The 19,985-nt window shown below is 41.0% G+C and overlaps 1 protein-coding gene across 4 annotated transcripts in view; it reads right to left on the reverse strand.

Moving 5' to 3' along the window:
- Positions 1-1,682: 1,682 nt before the first annotated feature.
- Positions 1,683-19,985, reverse strand: part of LOC132797451 (partitioning defective 3 homolog) — a 47,080-nt gene continuing 28,777 nt past the window's right edge. The window contains exons 2-10 of one of the 4 annotated variants that reach the window (XM_060809230.1): positions 12,131-12,563; positions 8,114-9,604; positions 7,835-8,056; positions 6,643-7,247; positions 6,278-6,580; positions 5,238-5,995; positions 4,651-5,179; positions 3,515-3,628; positions 1,683-3,360 (exon numbers count right to left, since the gene is read on the reverse strand). In XM_060809230.1, coding sequence (XP_060665213.1) covers positions 2,820-3,360; positions 3,515-3,628; positions 4,651-5,179; positions 5,238-5,995; positions 6,278-6,580; positions 6,643-7,247; positions 7,835-8,056; positions 8,114-9,604; positions 12,131-12,310 — 4,743 coding nt within the window. In that variant the 5' untranslated portion in view covers positions 12,311-12,563 and the 3' untranslated portion in view covers positions 1,683-2,819. Of the gene's footprint in view, positions 3,361-3,514; positions 3,632-4,650; positions 5,180-5,237; positions 5,996-6,277; positions 6,581-6,642; positions 7,248-7,834; positions 8,057-8,113; positions 9,605-12,130; positions 12,564-19,985 lie in introns of all 4 variants that reach the window. The other 3 variants (XM_060809229.1, XM_060809232.1, XM_060809233.1) reach the window with 3 other exon arrangements.

A 19,985-nucleotide genomic window follows, 5' to 3' on the forward strand; every position in this document is an offset into this window, starting at 1 on the left:
CGTCATCTACCATAAGGACGATCGAAATAAAATGCGGCAGAACAATAGTCCTCACAAATACTCTTTGATTGACGTAGGACACGCATGGATCAAATAGGATATGGCTATGGTATACACGATTTTCTGTAAGCATAAACAAAACATATACAAAAATAATGATAAAAAATTATTTTTAAATTTTAACAGATTTGCTTTTTCTTGTCGGTTACTTTAAAATTTCAATCTTAAAATTGTGCCCAAAATGGATGGCGCCACTAATTTTGTAGCTGCCTTTGACTAGGAAGTTTTTGCCGTTCTTGATTGTTGTTGATGTTGTTGTTGTAGTCGATGCTGTTTTTGTTGTTGGCCATTCGATGCCTCGACGAATGGCTAAAAAGTGACAATTCAGCAAGAGAAATACTAGGCGAACATAAATCAGCAGCAAGCAGATTTACAAAAATCGTGGAAATGCGCCATCTATGAGTAGCTCTGACAAACTTACGATATTGTAGCAACTTATAGATGGCGCTATTCAATGATTTTTGAAAATATGCTTGTTGTAGCAACTCATAGATGGCGCTATTTAATGATTTTTATAAATCTACTTGCTGTTGATTCATGTTTCCCTAGTTCTTTTTTTTCCGTCAACTGTTGCCGTTCTTGGCCACCTGACGAACGGCGAAAAAGTGCCAAGTCAGCAGATGAAATACCAGACGAACATAAATCAGCAGCAAGCAGATTTACAAAAAATCGTGGAAAAGCGCCATCTATGATTAGCTACAAACTTACGCTATTCAATGATTTTTGTAAATCTGCTTGTTGTAGCAACTCATAGATGGCGCTTTTCCACGATTTGTGTAAATCTGCTTGCTGCTGATTCATGTTTCCCTAGATTTTATTTTTCTGTCAACTGTTGCTGTTCTTGGCCACCTGAAACAGCCGTGAACGGCGAAAAAGTACCAAGTTAGCAGATAAAATACCAGACGAACATAAATCAGCATAGCATATTTTTAAAAAAAATATCGTGGGAAAGCGCCATCTATGAGTAGCTATGACAAACTGACGATATTTAGTACACCCTGAAAGTATGCTACACTAATTATTTATTCTTTAGCCTGCTTGCTAATTTTATGTAGCATACTTTGGATCTGCACCAATTTTCGTTGGTTTTCGTAGCAACTCATAGATGGCGGTATTCAATGATTTTTCTAAATCTGCTTACTGCTGATTTATGTTCGCCTAGTATTTCACTTGCTGAATTGACACTTTTAAGCCCTTCCTCGTGGCATCGAATGGCCACCAACAGCATCGACCACTACAACAACAACAATTCCATCTGTGACTACAACAACTACAACCTTAGGCAAATTCAGTTGTTAAGAATCCAATAATTTTGGGGTCATCTCAGAGATCGCCTGCTGCATTCTGGATTGCATATGGATCATAAGCAAGTGACTTTCTACGTGGCTACTTGCTACCCACTTCTGTTGGCCTGGTAGAATGTTTCAATTTTCATATTTAAGGTGGCCGCAAAAAAGAAAATTGTAATGTATGTACATATTTTTAAAGTTAAGTAAGTGATTTTTTTTTTGCATTTCTGCTGGATGCAACGTCTTTTCTAGACCCTGAAGGATTTAAAACGAAAACAAATTTCCTTTAACTATAACTTGTGATAACTCGAAAGAAAACACGCAAAGTTCTTGATAAGAATATGGAATCTTAAATATTTAATTTGCAACAGAATTTTGCAATATACAAAATACTAAATAATACACAAATATTATAATAAATGTATAAGTACTACTGAATGTGTATCGTATCGTATCGTATTATATGGTTAATAAGTACTTTCTAATCCAAAGTCGCATCTTGTTAAACGCCCAGTTCAATTATTTCGCTGGGCTTATATGTACCTAATATAAACTTAGGTTTATTATATTTATAATCATAGCTTATTGTATATGTATTCAGAATGAATTTAAGAAAACATTAATTAAATGGACTTTAAGTTTTACTTTGCAATTTTTCACTTTTGCACACAAAATGGCGATTGCTTTATAGCTAAACAAAAAAAAAAGATTTATGATAACTATACTGATATTATTATATATAAATATGATAATGGTAATGCCTGTGTATATATGTGTGTGTTATTTACAGCATGATTTGATATCCTTTCAAGTGACAAATTTAAGTTCGTTTGTTTATTTTATACAATCCAAATGATGAAAGTTGCATTTGTTTGACTTTTGACAAAATGTTTTTGAGACTTGCTTCAACTGAATTCGTTATCGATTCTCTCACGATACTTAATTGAAATTATTAATATATACGGGTATGTATTTACATGGTCTTTGACTTAGAGTTAGACGATCGATTAATGCAATTTTGTTGCTTATTGTAAGCTTAAATTAAGCTAAGCGCATCGCATTGCGCGCTTTACATGGAATACTTTCATTTCTTGTAATTGTATTTGAATTTGTTGTAATATGAGCTTAAATATATGCATTTGTGGTGAGGATGAAGAGTGTGTGTATGTGGGCTTACTTTCCCTTGTCAATTGGGTATAAAAAGAACATTAATTTAAAAACCAAAAAACAAAAAAAAGAAATATTTATATGTATTCATATATGAATATGCATCAAACTGGTTGCCAGTTTTGACAATTGCTTTGCCGGCCGCTTGCGTCTCACACGCGTCTTAAACAACGTCTCCTTCCCATCCGATTAGCACTCGGTGGCATAGTAGAAGACCTCCACTTCGCTCAACTCCGAGTGGCGGCTGTGTGGACTCTCCACGAGAACGTCGCGTGTGGCGCGCGCATGCGCCAGCACCTATAGTCACACTTTCGAGGCATGCGGCTGTGCACCTGCAGCACTGCCGTATTGTGACTGCGACTGCGATTGCGCCTTCTGCACTGTCTGATAAGTGGGCTGCTGCTGTTGCTGCTGTGGCATGCCACTCTGCTCGCGTATGGTCACCTGGGTCACAAATGGACCGCGACTACGTGCACTGCTGTTGAGCGATGCCGGCGAGAAGCCATTCAATGCGGCTGCCTTCCAATGCGGCTGTGCCACATTGACGCTGATGGGCGACGGCGTCGAGTTGTTGTTGCCGTTGTGCAACTGATGCGAGCCATGGCTGTGATTGTGGTTGCTGTGCTTGATGCTGCCCACACGCTGTTGCTGCTGCACAGTGTCGTATTCATAGTAGCTGCTCATGGGACGCAGACCGCCATTTGATTGCTGCTGAAGGGCTGCTGCCGATGGCGGTAAAGGCAGAGGAGGCTGTTGCTGCTGCTGTTGTTGGCTTGACGTTGAATGCATGCTTATGTCCTGGGAACGGGCGCTACGCTGCGAATGGTAATGCTGATGGCGTCGACTGCAAAAGCGTATAATACAAATGAGTTGATGCGATGCGAAATAGTAGAGAGAAGCAAGTCGGGTTGTTAGTCGGTACGAAAAACATTAGCTAACTACAACCAGGCAGTATGTTACTATATGTGTGGGAGTGTATTAGTATGTGTGTGTGTTACCTTTCGGCCTCGACTTTGATGCGCTGCCTGATCACCTGTTGTCGCATGCATTCGAGCGTCGACTCTGAGAGCGCCTCTTGCACGCCACCAACACCAATATCATCGCTGCTGCAGCTGCTGTCCAGTGTTGGTTAATGTATGGTTATCGTGTGAGTACAGTAGCGTGTGTGTGTGGGTGTGTGATCGAGTGTGAAAGAGATACATATATAATATGTGGTACACAGAACAGACAGAGAAAGAGAACATGAAACACAGTGACGGGTTAATAATAAACAAACACAAACAAATGCAAATGTTAATAACAACACATTTAGCCACATAACAAAATAGTGCAGTTAAAGCCACAACAACAAATCACTAGAATATATTATATATCTTCAGATCTATGCAAAACAAATATTTCTGACAGTCTATTTCAATACCAAATACATTTTGAAACTTTGCTTCTAGTCCACCTCAGCATTCCTTTTAAGTCTTTTACTTTGTTAGACAATCACAACTGTAAATTATTTAAATATCTCATATTTTGCAATATTATTAACCTGAAGTTATCTTTAGTATTCAGCTAAACTTTTCAAGCATATCTATAATCTCTAATTTAATATTTTTTGCTTTGTAAAAGACAACCATAAATCTAACATCAATTATATATAAAATGCTGATCAAGAAAAAACGTTTTCTTTTCTCTAAACCTTCCTTTTGTAAAGTTAAAAATGCAAAAAATATCAAAGCTTTAAAGTAGTCTTAAGAAAAGTATCTTACATTGAAATTAAGTAGCGAAGCAAAGGAACTTTTTGAAGGAAGTCTTGCGATTGCTACAAATAAATAGAGACATAGAGACAGAAGTCTTCATTTCGAGTAAACAGAACAGACAAGAACGAAGTGAATATGCAGCGAATTACTAAAATAATGAAGTCTGTCAAAAGTAGAAAACTTTTGCAAACATTAAAAATTGCCTAATTTATGTTGTTGAATTTTGAAACAGAAGAGATCCCAATAAAGGTTAGTTATATAACAAATTTGTGAACCAACACCGTTAGATAAACAAACAAACAAACAAACATATATTAATGTGGTTGATGTGATGTGTGAGTTGAGTTGAGTTGAATTGTGCTTTAATGGGCAGCCTATCTCACCTAATCTGATGCTGATGCAGATCTTCGTAGTTGGCGTAATGCTGATAGCGATGATTGAATATGTCGTTCTGATGAATCCCACCATTGAGGGCCGAGCCACCATTGACGGCTGCTCCCCCTGCCCCACCGCCACCGCCACCTGATGCATTTGGAGCCGGCAACGGCGGCGGCGGCTGATAGGCTGGCGGTTTGCCATTCCTCTCAAGAGCCGCCAAAGCAGCAGCTGGAATTTGTTGTTGCTGCTGTTGCTGCTGCTGCAGTTGTTGCTGCTGCTGCTGATGTTGAGCTGAGTTTGGCGCGGCAGAGACCAGCGTGGAGGTGGCATAGCTATCGACGGGCACAACGCCATCCTTGCGATTCTTGCCAAAGCGAAACATGTGTCCAATGCCGCGCAATATGCTCGGCTTCTTGGCGCGCGACTTGCTGCCGTGTTTGCCATCGTTGAGCGAACTCTGGAACGGACCGTTGCGCTGCGAGGAAAATCCGCCCTCGTGATCGCCCTCCTCCAGCAGCCAAGTTTTGCGTGGTTCTAAAATAGAAATGGGAGGTGTAAGAAAAGGCATCAAGGAGAAGTTTTCTATGCTTACTGTTGGCATCCGGTTCACTGACGACCGCAGCTCGTAGACTGTCCTCTCGCCCACGTCCGCGTGGCGCACGCAGCGCATGATGAGCACGCGGCTCATCGGACATTTGCAGCTCCTGCACCATCGTCTGTAGCGACTCCAGCGACGACGACTTCTTCAGTCCCAGCGATGGCCCCAAGTCACCCAGCTGATCGCGAGCCTCCGCCTCGGCGGCGAGCATTTGTTGCTCCCGCTGCTGCTGCTCGCGCTGCTCAATGTGCGAGCTGGTCTTGGCGTGCTTATAGCCCGCCGCCGCAGCCGCCATCTGTGCATTGGCGCTGGCAATGCGCGTCAGTGTCAGCGACTCAATAGAGCCGCCATAAACCGCTGATTTGGTCAGCTGAATGCGACGTTCGCGTTCTCGCTCCTCGCGCAACTTCTTGTTCCGCTGATACGTTCCCGTCTCGCGTGCATCCAACGCTGCATGATGCTTCTCCGAGATGCTGCGACGTCCTAGCGCATCGCGTGAGAAATGTTCCACTCCCGAATTGTTTGTCTCGAGACTCAGTTGCGATGAGTAGGTGGCATCAAAGTTTGCCGCAGCTGCAGCCGCTGATGTTGCTGTTCCACCGGCTGCTGCTGTTGTTGTTGCTGCTGTTGTGGCGCCTCCAGGCGTTGGGATGCCACCAATCATCTGCCCCATCTGTCCGGCGCCAGCTTGCGATGTGTTTCCGCTGCTCGCGTTGCAGTGTTGACCATCGTGATTGCGCACCGGCAGCGTGCTGTAAAGGAAGTGGCAATTAGTTGAGGGGTTTAGGAAGAAGCTTCTATTAAAATATTAAGCATACAAATGTGATTATTATGTATACTTTTGTGTTTATAAATATGTTTAGGATTATTAAAATATTCATATTTATCGTTATATTTTACATACATTTCCTGTCAGCAGAAAATAATAATACCCTTCAACCTTATGGGTAACGGTACCTTACGGTAAATAGCATTGCAATGATTGATTGGCAAAACACAAAAGTAATCAACAATAAAGTGAAGTTGTTGCTTACGGTGACATGGGCTCCGCATCGTCCTCGATAAGCAGCGCCGTGTTGCCGTGCCCATTGAGCAGCTGCAGCTGCGCTGGCGACCAGTTGTCATTGGTGGCCATGTAGTAGCTCTCGTTGCGCAGCGTTGCCGGCGGCGGCGGCAGACGACGCTGTGACTGCGACTGCGATTGTGGCGTCTGTTGTTGTTGCTGCTGCTGATGATGCTGATGTTGCTGATGGTGTTGCTGTTGCTGATGTGTGGGCTGCGCAGAGTTGCTGGAGCAAATGCCACCGGTTAGACGATCCAAAACGGGATTGCTCCATCTGCAAAGTAAATCAAATACATTGAATGAACTGAGAAAGTCAATAACAGATTTATCACCTACCTATTCATGTCGCTGCCAGCGCTGCCAGGTCCGTTGCCGCTGCCGCCGCGTGGTTCACGCTTCTCTGGACTCAGATAGATGACAGTGGCGCCTGAATTGTCGCTGGCATTGGAGCTGCTGTTGTTGTTGCAATTGTTGCTATTGCTTCCGCTGCCGCTGCCACTGCCACTGCTATTGCTGTGACTGTGACTGTGCTCGAGGATGTCACTGGAGCTGGCCGAGCGCAGTATTTTGCGTCCCACCAGCAGCGTTATGGTCCCCGGATGCTTGCCCGGATTGTTCACCATGGCACGACGCAGCGTCTCCATCGCCTCGGCATTGTTCTGGCCACGCAACGAGACGCCATTCACGCTCAGCAATTGATCATTCATCCTTAAGCGGCCATCGCGAGACGCTGCACCACCGTGGATCACATTCTTCACAAAGATGCCCAGATCACCATCGTGTTTCACGCTGCCGGCGCTCGCCGATGAGCTGTTCAGGTTCGAGCACGTCTTGCCTTTGACACTGACGCCCAGGCCAGCCTTCTCTGTGTCGTGGACGGGTATGTGCAGTGTCAGCTCCTCCCGCGAGTGCCAGCTGCTGCTGCTTGGCGGAAGGCTGTCCTATAGAGCGGAGGGAGAAGAGATAAGAGAAAAGTATTAGTGAATGAACGAGAACAATTTACAATTGTTAAGGTTTACTTTAACTTATTGAAATGCTTTCGAATACTTATTAATTTTTGACTTTTATATATGTATACATACGAGTATATTGTATAAATTTAATATTTGGAGTCATTTTGTAATTCCCATTCCCATTTATTGAAGTAATTTTTTAGGGTTTAGTTATTAAATTAACACTAGTTAAGTTTTCAATTTAATCTAATGCCCTAAGTGAAAAGACGTTATGTGAAGCAACAACTCCTATGATTTATATTTATTTCATCTACTTTATCTTTTAATGTGCCACTGTTAAACGCACAAAATATGTCAGAAAGTAATGTAAATGGAGTGCAAATGACATAAAATGAGACGAAACAATAAGAGAGGATTTATGGGAACTTTTTCCAAACATATAATATATATTCTTTACACTGCAATTCATTAGTTTCATTCACACTGAACTCTTTTCTTTATGTTCTTCCATAAATTCACACCCACTTGCCAAGTATTTATATTATTAATAATTAATAAGAATGAGCTCAACTTACGTTGGACGCTGCCGATTCGCTGCCCGCATCGATAAAGTGCTGAGATTCATTGAGCTGCGCCTGCTGCTGCTGCTGTTGCTGCTGGAACAGCGAGCGAGCGCTGCTCGACTTTTGCACGGGAATCGAGACAGGGGCTGCTGTTGCTCCAGCTCCAGCTCCAGGTGCAATTCCTGCTCCTGCTGTTGCTGTTGTGCCTCCGACCTGTTTCTCCACAGTCTCAGTCTGCAAATACATGAATATTAGTAAAGAGCAACCAATACAACTCATGATTTAACTCACCCCAACTGGCATCTCAGCCAACTCTTGTTGTCGCGAGACCACAATGCGTACCGTGGCGCCCGCTGGCATGCCTCGTAGTATGGCCACGACATCGGTTTGTGTCTTGCCCGTCATCGGTGTGCCATCGACCTCGAGCAGCCGATCGCCGGGCTTGAGGCGACCATCCTCGATGGCGGCGCCTCGTGGCAAAATGTTCTTGATGTAGATGGGGCAATGGCCGCCGGCGGGATTGTCGCGCGTCGTCACCGAGAAGCCCAGACCGTTGGGGCCCTTCTTCAGCAGTATCTCGATTTTGCGCCCCAGCTTCCGGGTGTTGGCCACCTGCAGCGAAGTGCCCACCGGCGCTGCATGCGGCTTGCGTGTGGGCGACACGGTGGCCACCTCCACCATTTCAGCCACCTTCGAGTCGCGTCTTTGTTGCTGTTGCTGCTGGCGACGCCGTTGATCACCGCGCAACACACGCACACGAAGCTCCGAGGATTCGAGGGCACGACGCAGCTGCTCCTGCACCTGGGACTCGCTCAGACCGAGCAGCTTGATGCCATTGATCTCCAGGATGCGATCGTCGCGACGCAAGCGACCGCGCTCCGCTCGACTCCCAGGCTCAACGTGCTGCACCAGCAGCCCGCCGCCATGCTCCTTGTCCGGCATCGCCGTCAGTCCCAGCGGACTGCCGTACTCGTTGATGATCAGCAGCATCTCGCCGTCCTTCTCGCGTATCGATTCGTACGCCTGGCCGAGCGGCTCTTTGCGTTTGCTTTCGCGTGGCAGCGATTTGCTTGAGTACGCGCTGTTCGGCAGCGAGCTGCTGGGCAACGGTTGTGGCTGCTGTTGATGCTGCAGCTTCTCGGCTGCCTCCATCCACTTGTAGCCATTGCCATCGCCAAGGAACTGCATCGACAGTCGACCGGAGCGTGCAAAGGGCTGATGACCTGCTCCTCCTCCGGCTGCAGCTGGTTGCAACAGTTGCTGCTGCTGCAACAGCTGCTCCTTGAGCTGTGCGGCCGCATCGTCCTCCTCCTCCCATTGTGGCGACAGCTGACCGCCAGCCTTGTCCAGCAGCAGCCGTTCCGGCGAATCGCCGCCAGCGTAATGCGGCGCTGCGGCCGACCAACGCTTGTTGCTGCCCTCCGACTTGAGCGAGGCCAACAGATTCGGATCGCTGCTGCGTCGCACCATCAGCCCCACTCCCAGGCCGGCCATCGGTCCCGAAGTGGTGCTCGTCACCTCGATGTGTGGCGTGGACAAGTCGCGGGTGGGCGCCTCGGTGTTGGTGGGATCGCGAAAGATGTCCGGTGAGCCGGTGCCCACCGAGGAGCTGCCCGAGGCGCCATCGCCGCCGCCCTGCGGCACTCCCGGATCGGGTCCCGAGTCCTCGAAGTGGGCGAGTATCTGCTCGCGATCGTCGGCCACATCGCGCACACAATCGTCGGGATCTAGGATGCCCGACTGTGTCTGCAGATGATGCACCGCCACCCATGAGCCAGCCTCCTGCAAAGGCAGACAGTAGAGTAAAAATGTTAATAAGTGTTTAAGAAAAGCAATTTTATTTTAAAACTCATTTCAAATATTCTGAAAATTCGAAATTTTTATAGAATATCCCCCACTTATTATCTATTATATTGTGTTGCCAGGAAAAGGAATTTAAAACAGTAAAAAAATTTCATTACTAGTTTGTAAGAATGTTACAATCAAGTGTGCTCGACTATGAGATACCCGCTACCCACTTACAATAAAACTATATTCTAAAAATATACCAAATTAATATATAGTAGGACATAGTACTGTATTTAAAACATACCATAGAGTACAAAATATACCATATTGTCAGCCAAAGCAACTAAGACCCGCGTGAAGTGGCCTTTTTTGTACCATACACAAGTATTTCTTAAATAACTTCTACATCTAACTTCTTCTATCTGGTATCAACCAAATCTTCTGGAACCATAAAAACTATTATTATTATTGTATGTACCAAAAATCAATACACTACAAACTATTTGAATTCATTATTATTAAAGATGTAAATTTTAATTCTATACGAATTGACAATTGAAGAAAAAAATGTTCGTATAAATAACTCATACGCAATGTTCAACGTCAAACAGCAATTCGAATTAAATGAATTAATTCGTAGCGTAAATTGACTGCCAAAAACTAGTTCAACATTTTATAAATGCACTTGTTTTAGGTTTCTACAAAAACAAGTAATTTGGAATTTGAGAATTTGTTATATAAAATTCAGCTCAATAAATAAATACTTGAATGCAATGCAGTTCGTGGAATTATAAAGTGTGAAGCGCCAGCTTCGACTTCTCAGACTCTGTGAGCTGCGAAGACAAAGACAAAGCAGACGCCAATGCAGTTGGAATTGCAAGAGAAGTTTAGGCGCTTCCGGGCCCTGAAACAATTGCCCAATTGGCCATGTCGTTGAGTCATTGGCGTAGCAGCTCTACAGCTCTTCAGTTCTTCAGCTGGCAGCCAAGCTAAGCAAAGTCTTGCGAGTCGCCATCCATTGAAGCGACGAAGACGACGACGACGACGACGCCGGCGACGGCGACCTCCAGCCTACCAAATACTGCAGCACGGACAATGGACACAAAAACGTTGAACAAAAATATAAAAATAAAAACAAAAAGCAATACCAAAAAAAAACAGGCAAACGAATCAAGTTGGTAACGCTATCATTGCTGGCATTCCATTGAATTCCAGCACACACAAATGCCAAATGCCGAAAACTGGCCAACAACAACAATAACAACAGCAGCAACAGCAACAGCAACAGAATCGACAACAACAATTGCATCATGGCCCGAAACCAGTCATGGAAGCAGCAGAGCGTGCGCTTCGCTCCCTGAACTAAACTGAACTGAACTGAGCTGAACTGGAGAACTGGAACGTCAACTTGGCGCAACAATTTGGAAGGTTGTTTTCTAGTTTATGTTGCTGTTGTTGTTGTTGTTGTTGTTGTTGTTTTTCTTATTTTCGCTAGTTTGCAGCCAAACAAACACAGTGACTAATGTTGCTGTTGTTGTTCTTGGATTTATGGGTCAAAAAGCGTCCACTGGCATTGCATTCTATTGTTCCATAAATTGATTTTATTTTTATTTGATTATTTTCGTAATAATTATTCACTTGTCTGTCTGTGTGCTCTGCTTCGTATTTCGCACAGTGGTTTAAATTTAACGAATTAAGTGCTTAACGAAAATCTAAAATAAATGAATTAATATTGATCATTTTAAAGTATCCTTTTTTACAAAAGTATATCGCAATCGATTACAAGAAATATATCAATAATATGTATAAACATATATTACACATACGCACTGTTGCTTAACAATTTAGTGATCAAAATTTAAATTCAATATTTTTAAAGTAATATTGTTGATTTTCATAATTTTGTTTCAAAATATTGTAAATTCATTATTTTTAAAGTAATATTTGTAGTTTCCATTAACTACCACAATCGATACAATCAAAATAATTAATATTACGTATACGCAGTGTTGCAATACTATTTATCATTGTTAAATACTAACTTCACAATTTTAGTGAGCATAACAAAAAACGATCACAATCTATTAAAAAATCGATGCTTATATATTTATATATATTAAGTATACGCATATCACCCATACGCACTGTTGCAATACAATTAAACGATGATCGCCAACAGTTTTATTTTCTTTATTTTTTACCCGCACAATGCATGAGCTGAGCCCACTGTAGTTGCGGTGTGCGGTTTTTTGTCATGTCTGTTGTTTGTTTGTGGCATATCTCAATCGTTGATTGTTTCTTTATGGTCATTTGTCAATGGATATTATGCGTCAATGGGCATCCGACAACGATCACAACGATCGTATATCATAAACATTAGCATACGTATGTATGTGTGTGAGTGTGTGTGTGGGCGTATGAGGGGGGCGTGTCTTATCACATTGAAGAGGAGTTGACAACAGTTTTCATTTGAATTTTGATTCGATTTAAATTGTAGTTTTGTATTTTCGGATTCGTTACCTTCACGCAATCGTAGCTCGGCGATGGCGGCCGCTTGGGCAGCGTCAGTGAATAGGATTTGTGGAGGGTGCCATGCGGTATGCCCTCATGCTTGGCGGCCACCTTGTAGGTGTGGCGCCACCCAAACAGACCGCTCAACTTGTTGGCCAATGCCGGACACTTGGGCGGCACGTCGAACATGCTTTCTTTATTTAGTCTCTTGATTCTTTGGTTTCTTTGGGTTTGTTGTTTTTAGTTTTCTTTGTCTCACAATTGATTATTTGTTTGTTGATTTGTTGTTAATTGAGTTCTTCATTGTTGGGGGTTAGTTCCGAGTTAGTTTCACATTTTTACACTTGAGCAAAAGTCATGAAAATTCGCTGCTCGTTTTGAGAACGCAGGACGCACTGATCGCTTAGGAACATTGCACCGTTCTTTTGTTTTGCTTCTGTTTCTAAACACACACAAAATATATTATTAATCTTATACTAGAATTGTTTTTGTTGATTTGCTTTGTTGTTGCTATCGTTGAGAGGCACGCGCACGTTTCTTTCTTTTTTGTTTCAGTTTCTGTTCTTATCGATGATGCAATTCCAGTTACGCTATCGAGTGCAACACGACACGCTTATCAAATGCAATGCAGTAGCAATCAGTCAACTATCCAAACAGTAATCAGAGAACTACCATAAGCTGATAGCTTGAGAATTTTCTTTGTTTCCACAGCGTTTCCACAAACCATTTATTTATAAACACTGCAATTCCTGATCGCCATAAGCTAAATGTTTACCAAAGCAAAGTTGATCAAATAACACGAAACAAGTGCTTACAAAGAAGTAACATAAGCATTTAAACAATATTGATTTCAAATTATTATTATTTTATTGAAATAACGAATACAATTCCTTATTGCAATGAGGCTAAGAGATTTCAAATGTTTTGAAGTATTGTATTTTCTCAATTGATTAGAAATTCAATTAAAAATTAGTATGATCTTTAATGATTGCACTTGATTTAGCATTGCACTTTTTTCCGCCCCTTATCGTGACTATTGTTTTCCCACTTGTTTGCCTGATTTCCCACAGTTTCCATGAAGTGCATACAACTGTTGTTCGTGCACAGTTGGCATTAAATACGTTGAAAAAATGTAAGATATAGACATCAACTGACAATAGATGTGTGAAGGGAGGAGGAGGAGGGGGAGGAAGAGCAACAACTTGAACTCATTTCGCACACAAATTCACATTGATTATGCACTTGTTCAGACACACCTGTAATAAAGGCGACGTCAACTTGACGCACAGCAGAAGCAGCAGCAGCAACAGCTACTAAAACAACAATAATAATAGTAGAGACACCCATTTTGAGTGCGAAGTAGACGACGCACTGAGGCATAAACAACTCGCAACAGCAGCTTCAACCTCACTCGCTGCTGCTGATGATGATGAGGGGAAGGGAAGCCAGAGGAGGGGAGAGGAAAGTGAGAGAAGAGGCGCCGCTTGCGATATATTTGCTTACTAGAAATTTTCGACGTAAACAGCAGGCAATGAAAAAAAAACAGGCAAAAACAAAAGAAAAACAGCAACAACTACACTATAAAAAAACGGTGCCAATTAAAGTAAGTATTACAAACACACATGAGTACATATGTGCATACCCACATTTAATATGTATACAACACAAACACACATACACACACACACACACCTAAACACACGTACACATTTTACTATATTTTGCCCAATTTTGTTGTGAAAAGTGGTAAACAAAAAAAAAATGGCAAGAGAAAGAACTGAGCGTGCTAAGTACACAATTAAGCCACAGCGTAAATACCCTCATATAACAGTTGCTGTTGAGTATAACAACTAGATCGTGCTTTGAAATGGCAAAAGAATGTGGTGAGCATTGTTTGCAAATAGCAAATATAATGCTAAGAAGCAGAATTTCCTCAACACTTTTGTTTAACAGCTTAAAAAGAGCTCGTAAAAGCAAAGTAAAAAAGATCTGCATTTGTATAACAGCTATGTATAATAGTTGTACAAAAAACTGATGACACTTCTATATACCCTTCATATAAACATACAAATACATATGGTATTATTGTATAACAGTATAACAGCCTTGTATAACTGGGACTTCATACTATATTTAAGGAGTAAAACATATAAAAATAATTTAAAAGTGTAACAGATTAATAAAATAGAATGGAACAGATTCATATAAATGTTTTGTATAACAGTTTCGTTTTTATATTTAATGAATGAATTTCAATTACTACAAGAAAGAAATGGTATACACGAAAAAACTAAAGCTATTTTAGTATCCATAATGAAATATAACAGATCTGTTTAACAGTTCTGTATAACAGTCGTGAATATCAGCTATTACAACACTTGCGTATAATGTTCTCGTATTGATTTCAATTACAAGAAAAACACAATCATGCCACAAAGCAAACTAAGGCTTCGATGCCATCCAACAATCAGAGCTATGAGTAATCACACACTACTAAGCATACACTACACTCTGCTAATTATGGCTATTACAGGGTACAATGACAATTAATTCCAATGTCAATTCTAAACTTAGCCACACAGCAAAGCGAACGAAGCAAGCGCAATTAAAAAAGGTTTTGTAATAGAAATGAGTGATACAAACAGTCGATTCATTCATAACACACAAAAGAAAACACAAAACCATTCACAATATTGTAATGGAGCGCGACAAGAGAGGAGAACAGAGCAGAGCCACAGCACAACAGGTAGCCAGCAAACAAACAATGAATGGGTTCAAGTTCGATTTGGGTATTCAAACAATTTGTTTGTCTAACACGTAGTATTTGCAAGTGACTCAATAGAACACCGATGCACGACTATGATTCATTTGGTATTCATCGAGTAACCTTATAAACAATCCTCTGCATATTTGAAATATGAATCGTGAAGGGAAAAGCGAAAACAAACCCAAGTGGGATCCTTCATATGAAATTCCTTTCGGGAGAAGCAATCACGCTTCATGCATAGAAACTGCAGAATTACGTTGCCAACATTAATAATAAATCCCAAGCATAAGGAATGAATTGATTTTATAATGAACTGACAATAGACTCAACTCAACTCGACTCGACTCGAATCGAATCGTAGCCTGAGTAGCCTTTTATAGACCCAACCAAGTTAAGCGAAGTGGGGCAACAAAAATTAATTAAAAATTGCATGCGCAAAGCGCAGAAAAATATAAAAAAAAATACATAAGATGTGAGCACTCGTAAATTAGCATAAAATGCTTTTTAGCCACATGCCATCAAAATGCCATGAATAAGGCTTGTATTGTGATCTGAAAGCGATGGCAGGTAGAGGGCACTGATAAATAATCACAACATGCAACTGGCGTATTTGCCACGCCCACACCCTTGAGACTAGAGACTCCTTTACTCGCTCTATCCATAATTTGCAATCAGACTCTTAACAACCCACGACACCGAAGTCTTTGCTCCAATCTGCCGACAACTACAGCAACAAGCAGCAGAAATCTAAAAAGAAATCCACAACGACAACGACGACGACGGCGACCAAGAAATATGCAAGGCAGGCAAAAAGAAAGGCCAAATTACATGTTGTCATTATGCAGCAAGGGGCGAGGGCGAGTGCCAGGGAGGGAGACACTACACACAACACACCGCACACAACACACAACATACAACACACACATAATGAAGTGTAGCAAAAGGCATGCAACGGCCACGTTTGTTGTTTGTTGATTCGCAAAACGTTATAGTTAGCTATGAGTGCAAGTTTTGAGTGCGGAGTGAATGTTACTGCGAATGCGAATACGAATACCGACTAACGAGGGTCACTCCTAGAGTTGCAACATTACCAAAAGCAATCAACAGAAAACTAAACATCAATTTAACAAAGCATTTTAACAAATTCTATATTTATTGCCATTGAAGTAGTTGAAAATATATTCATACTATCCAAAAATAAAATACCTTATGTTGATAGTATCAAAATATGAAATACCAAAAAGAATACAAAATACTATCAAAGCATCAAAACGCCACATAATAAATTAATACCAAATATTTTTATACTTTCCAAACATTAACTACGACAAGGAACTTGAAATATTTTCATACTAACAAATGATTAAATAAGATAAAGAATTCAATGTATTTTCATACTATTCAAGAATTATCTATGATAAGGAGTTGCAAGTCAGCAAAATTGTGTTCCCCATAGTTTCTTGTTTCCTAACAACACCTTCTACAATTTGCAAATTATTTATCAGTCTCATATGAAAGATAGGAAAATAGGTTCTTAGTCCCATCGCTTGTTGCCAAAAGAAACCATCGATTTGCCCCTCGCGCTTGAACGTGAGAGGCCAAGTGAAAGGAGCAGCCATAATAGGCTCTCACAGCGGACTCTATCGATAATGGGCAACCTTCTCTCGCTCTCTTCTCTTCTCTCCGCCAAAAATGGAATCCTCAAATGCGAGACGTCACGACGTGCCAAGCTAATCAGCTGATTTGCATATGATTAACAAGAAAATAAATATGTTGACACAAATAATTAGCAGGTAATCCGCAAAGCAGCTGTTTCTCTTTTAGCGATCTTTATTTTATTTACATTCATTTTTTGGGCAAAACAACAGAAACTGCTGCGAACACATGACGTTAAGAATGTGTGTTATCAACACAGGCAAGCTGGCAGGCAAAACCTCTGACTAACAATGAGACAAGTATATATATATGCTATATATACTCGAAGAAGACAACTGAATTTATCACTTACTCGCAAGTCGATTAATGTCAATGCTTTCTAATGCCTCAATATGTGTATATACCATATATTATTGCGTTTGTCTGTGCTTTGTTTGTTTTGTTGTCTCATTGTCTTTCAATTTTCTTTTCATTATCAGTCGAGTGAGTGGGCGTTGGGTTTTGATTCACACAAACACACACATTGATTAGTCAGAGGCCTGGCCAGTGATTTTTATCTTTATCGCCAGGGCGCATTTGTTATAGTTACTAACGCCAACACCGATTTCAGACGAAACAATAACACCTCGCGAGGTCGTTCTCATTGACAACAATGCCAAACTAACTATAATACAATTTAAGTATGTAGTTTTCTAGAGCCAAACAGTCTGATACCCTATGATGTATGGTTAACGAGATAAGACTACTGAGAATGAAATTTCAAAAGCGTTGAATGCCAAAGTAATGAAGAAGTTTCCAAATGTTTATTAAACGTAGAGTAACTCTTCAATTAGTTAAAGGGTATTAAAATGTGTGTAGAAAACAGTGAAAACGGTAACAAATGCAATGGACAAGAAAGCGCACTCATAATTGCGATCACACAGGGCACAAATTGTAAAAAAAGAAAAAAACGCGAGAGAGCTCAGGTGATTGGGGTGATGGGATTGCAGACGATGGTAAAGCTGGTGAATAGGTTCCCACATGAGGGGCCAACTACCTTAGCGGCTCATCAACTTTTGCTCTGCTTTTTTCCTTTTCGTTTACTTTAATATACTTATATTACACACTATATGAAAGTGCACTTAATTGCCACAAGAGAGCTGGCGAACCGGACTGGTACTGGACGGGTGCCATATGTGCCATATGGCCAAATGCTGGTTGGGAGTTGGATAGTTTCACACAGAACAGAAGAAGTTAGTCGTCGAACAAACTGATGATGATGACTAAACAAGTTTCACCGCAAATCGATCAATGAAGTCTTACCCCGCCACCCGCCACCCGCTGTCTATCGCAACTCCCTCTCGGGGCATCATTAGCAATGATAGATTCTTATTAAAACGAACGATACTAAACGATTTTCATTGAAGCTTTCTCTGCTGCTTCAATGAAGTGCTTGAATCTTTCATATATATGTATATGGACATAGCCATAACTGGCCTATATCCGTCTTAATTGTTTGAAACTCTCTTTCTTCTTCTTCTGCTTTTTCTCATGCACAGAAATTACTCTCTCAAGAGCGTAAAAGCTCGTTGAGTTTATTCTCACTTAAGTCGTAACTCAATCTTGTAGACAAGCAATTAAATCAAAAGCGAGCTGAACACAAAACCCCAGACAAGGCATAACAAATTGCCGAATTGATGAATTGAATGATTGACAAAGCATGGCGTAAAGATTGTGTGCCTAATGAGCGGATTGACAAATTTAGCTTCTTATCTCATTACGTATTATTCATTTGTACAAAGCCCAAACAATGTATAAATAACTTTCTTTCCTTCTTTCTTTCTTTTTGATTATTTTTTTGTACTTTTTTACGTTTGTCGTGTCGTCATTTAAGTGGCGTCTCATAAAGTGCACTTAGAGTTACAGCAATAGCGAAAAACGCCACGAAAAAACAACAAAAGCCGCTTACAAACTTTACTCGTAATTGCGATTGCCGAAAAACCAGGCAGCAGCAAACACATGGAACCCAGAGTTAAAGCCACAGCCACAGAGTGTGTGTTTGGAGAATGGAGTATATTTTATATACATACATACATATATATATTTTGGAGTAGGGAGGCAAACTACATACATATGTATATGTTGAACCGGTTGGCTACTTGGAGCACCGAAAAGTTGATTGAACCTGCGCGCTGCTGATTGAGTAACACACATTTAATTGATTTAAATGCGAGGCTTTTGCTTAATTGCCACATCAACATAAACAGCTAAGAAACGGCGGCCAATTATAATTACAGATGCTGTGCACAAGTCGAAAGTGAAACGACAGCCACAATAAACGGAATAAAAAAGTTTAGGTTACAAGCAAACAAACTAAAATAAAATAAAAATAATAATATAAAAACAAATGTGCGCCCTTTGGGGGTAATTGACGAAACACTGCTGCTTTATCATAAAGAGGAGAGCAAAGTGCGCATACTCTGCATTCAAGGCATATCAGACATTATATCTTAACTGAAACGTGCTTCTCATTATTTCTTATTGCAGTCTGAGCCACAAGTGAAGCAGTTTTTAATTTAAGATTAACATTTGCAAAGAGTATTGCAATTATAATAAGAACTTTCTGCAGATTGTCATATTTTTTAATGATTAGTTTAGAAGATTATCGAAGTATCAGATTGTATTATTGCTTAGAGCTTTCTGCAGATTGTTTTTTTATTATGATTAGTTTAGAAGATTATCGAAATTTTAGATTTTATCATTGATTAGAACTTTCTGCAGATTGTTCTTTATTATGATTCGTTTAGAAGATTATCGAAATATGATATTGTACCATTACTTAGATTTGAATTTATTACGTAACTGCATTTGAAAGTGCATAGTGTTCGCATTAACATGATTGATAAGCAATCATAATTACACATTGATTAATAGACAGACATATAAATGGATTTTATGTTGCATTTGCTGTCTGCTCTAGCTTTTATATTTTTTGCAGGGTATACGGAAGGCAACGTAGCGGGTCAATTGAGTTCACTGTCACTTTCACTCTCACTCCATCTCTGTCTCTGTCTCCGACTCCGACTTCGACTTTGACTGTCTTCTGAAGCCGCCTGTGCGTCGTCGTCAGCTGGTGACAAGAGGTGACATTTTGTACACAATTTTAATCGATGATTAAGTGCTTCAAACTGCGAGCAGAGAGTACAGTTAATCAAGGGGAAGGGGAAACAAAAGACGGAGACGGCGATGATGACGTGAGTTGACCGCTTCAGCTTCTGCTTCATTCACCGCATTAACTGTGCATTTCGAGTGTTTGTTTTTATTGGTATTTATGCTATGTTTACCCGCCCGATTTGCGATGTCTCTTACCCTCTCTCTCTCCCTCTCTCTGTCTCTGACCAAATCTTTTAGTAACTCGTTTCGTTTTATTGGCTCGAATTGTCGCCATTTTCAAGGCGGCAT

This window comes from Drosophila nasuta, chromosome X (assembly GCF_023558535.2).
Source record: "Drosophila nasuta strain 15112-1781.00 chromosome X, ASM2355853v1, whole genome shotgun sequence".
Taxonomy (NCBI): domain Eukaryota; kingdom Metazoa; phylum Arthropoda; class Insecta; order Diptera; family Drosophilidae; genus Drosophila; species Drosophila nasuta.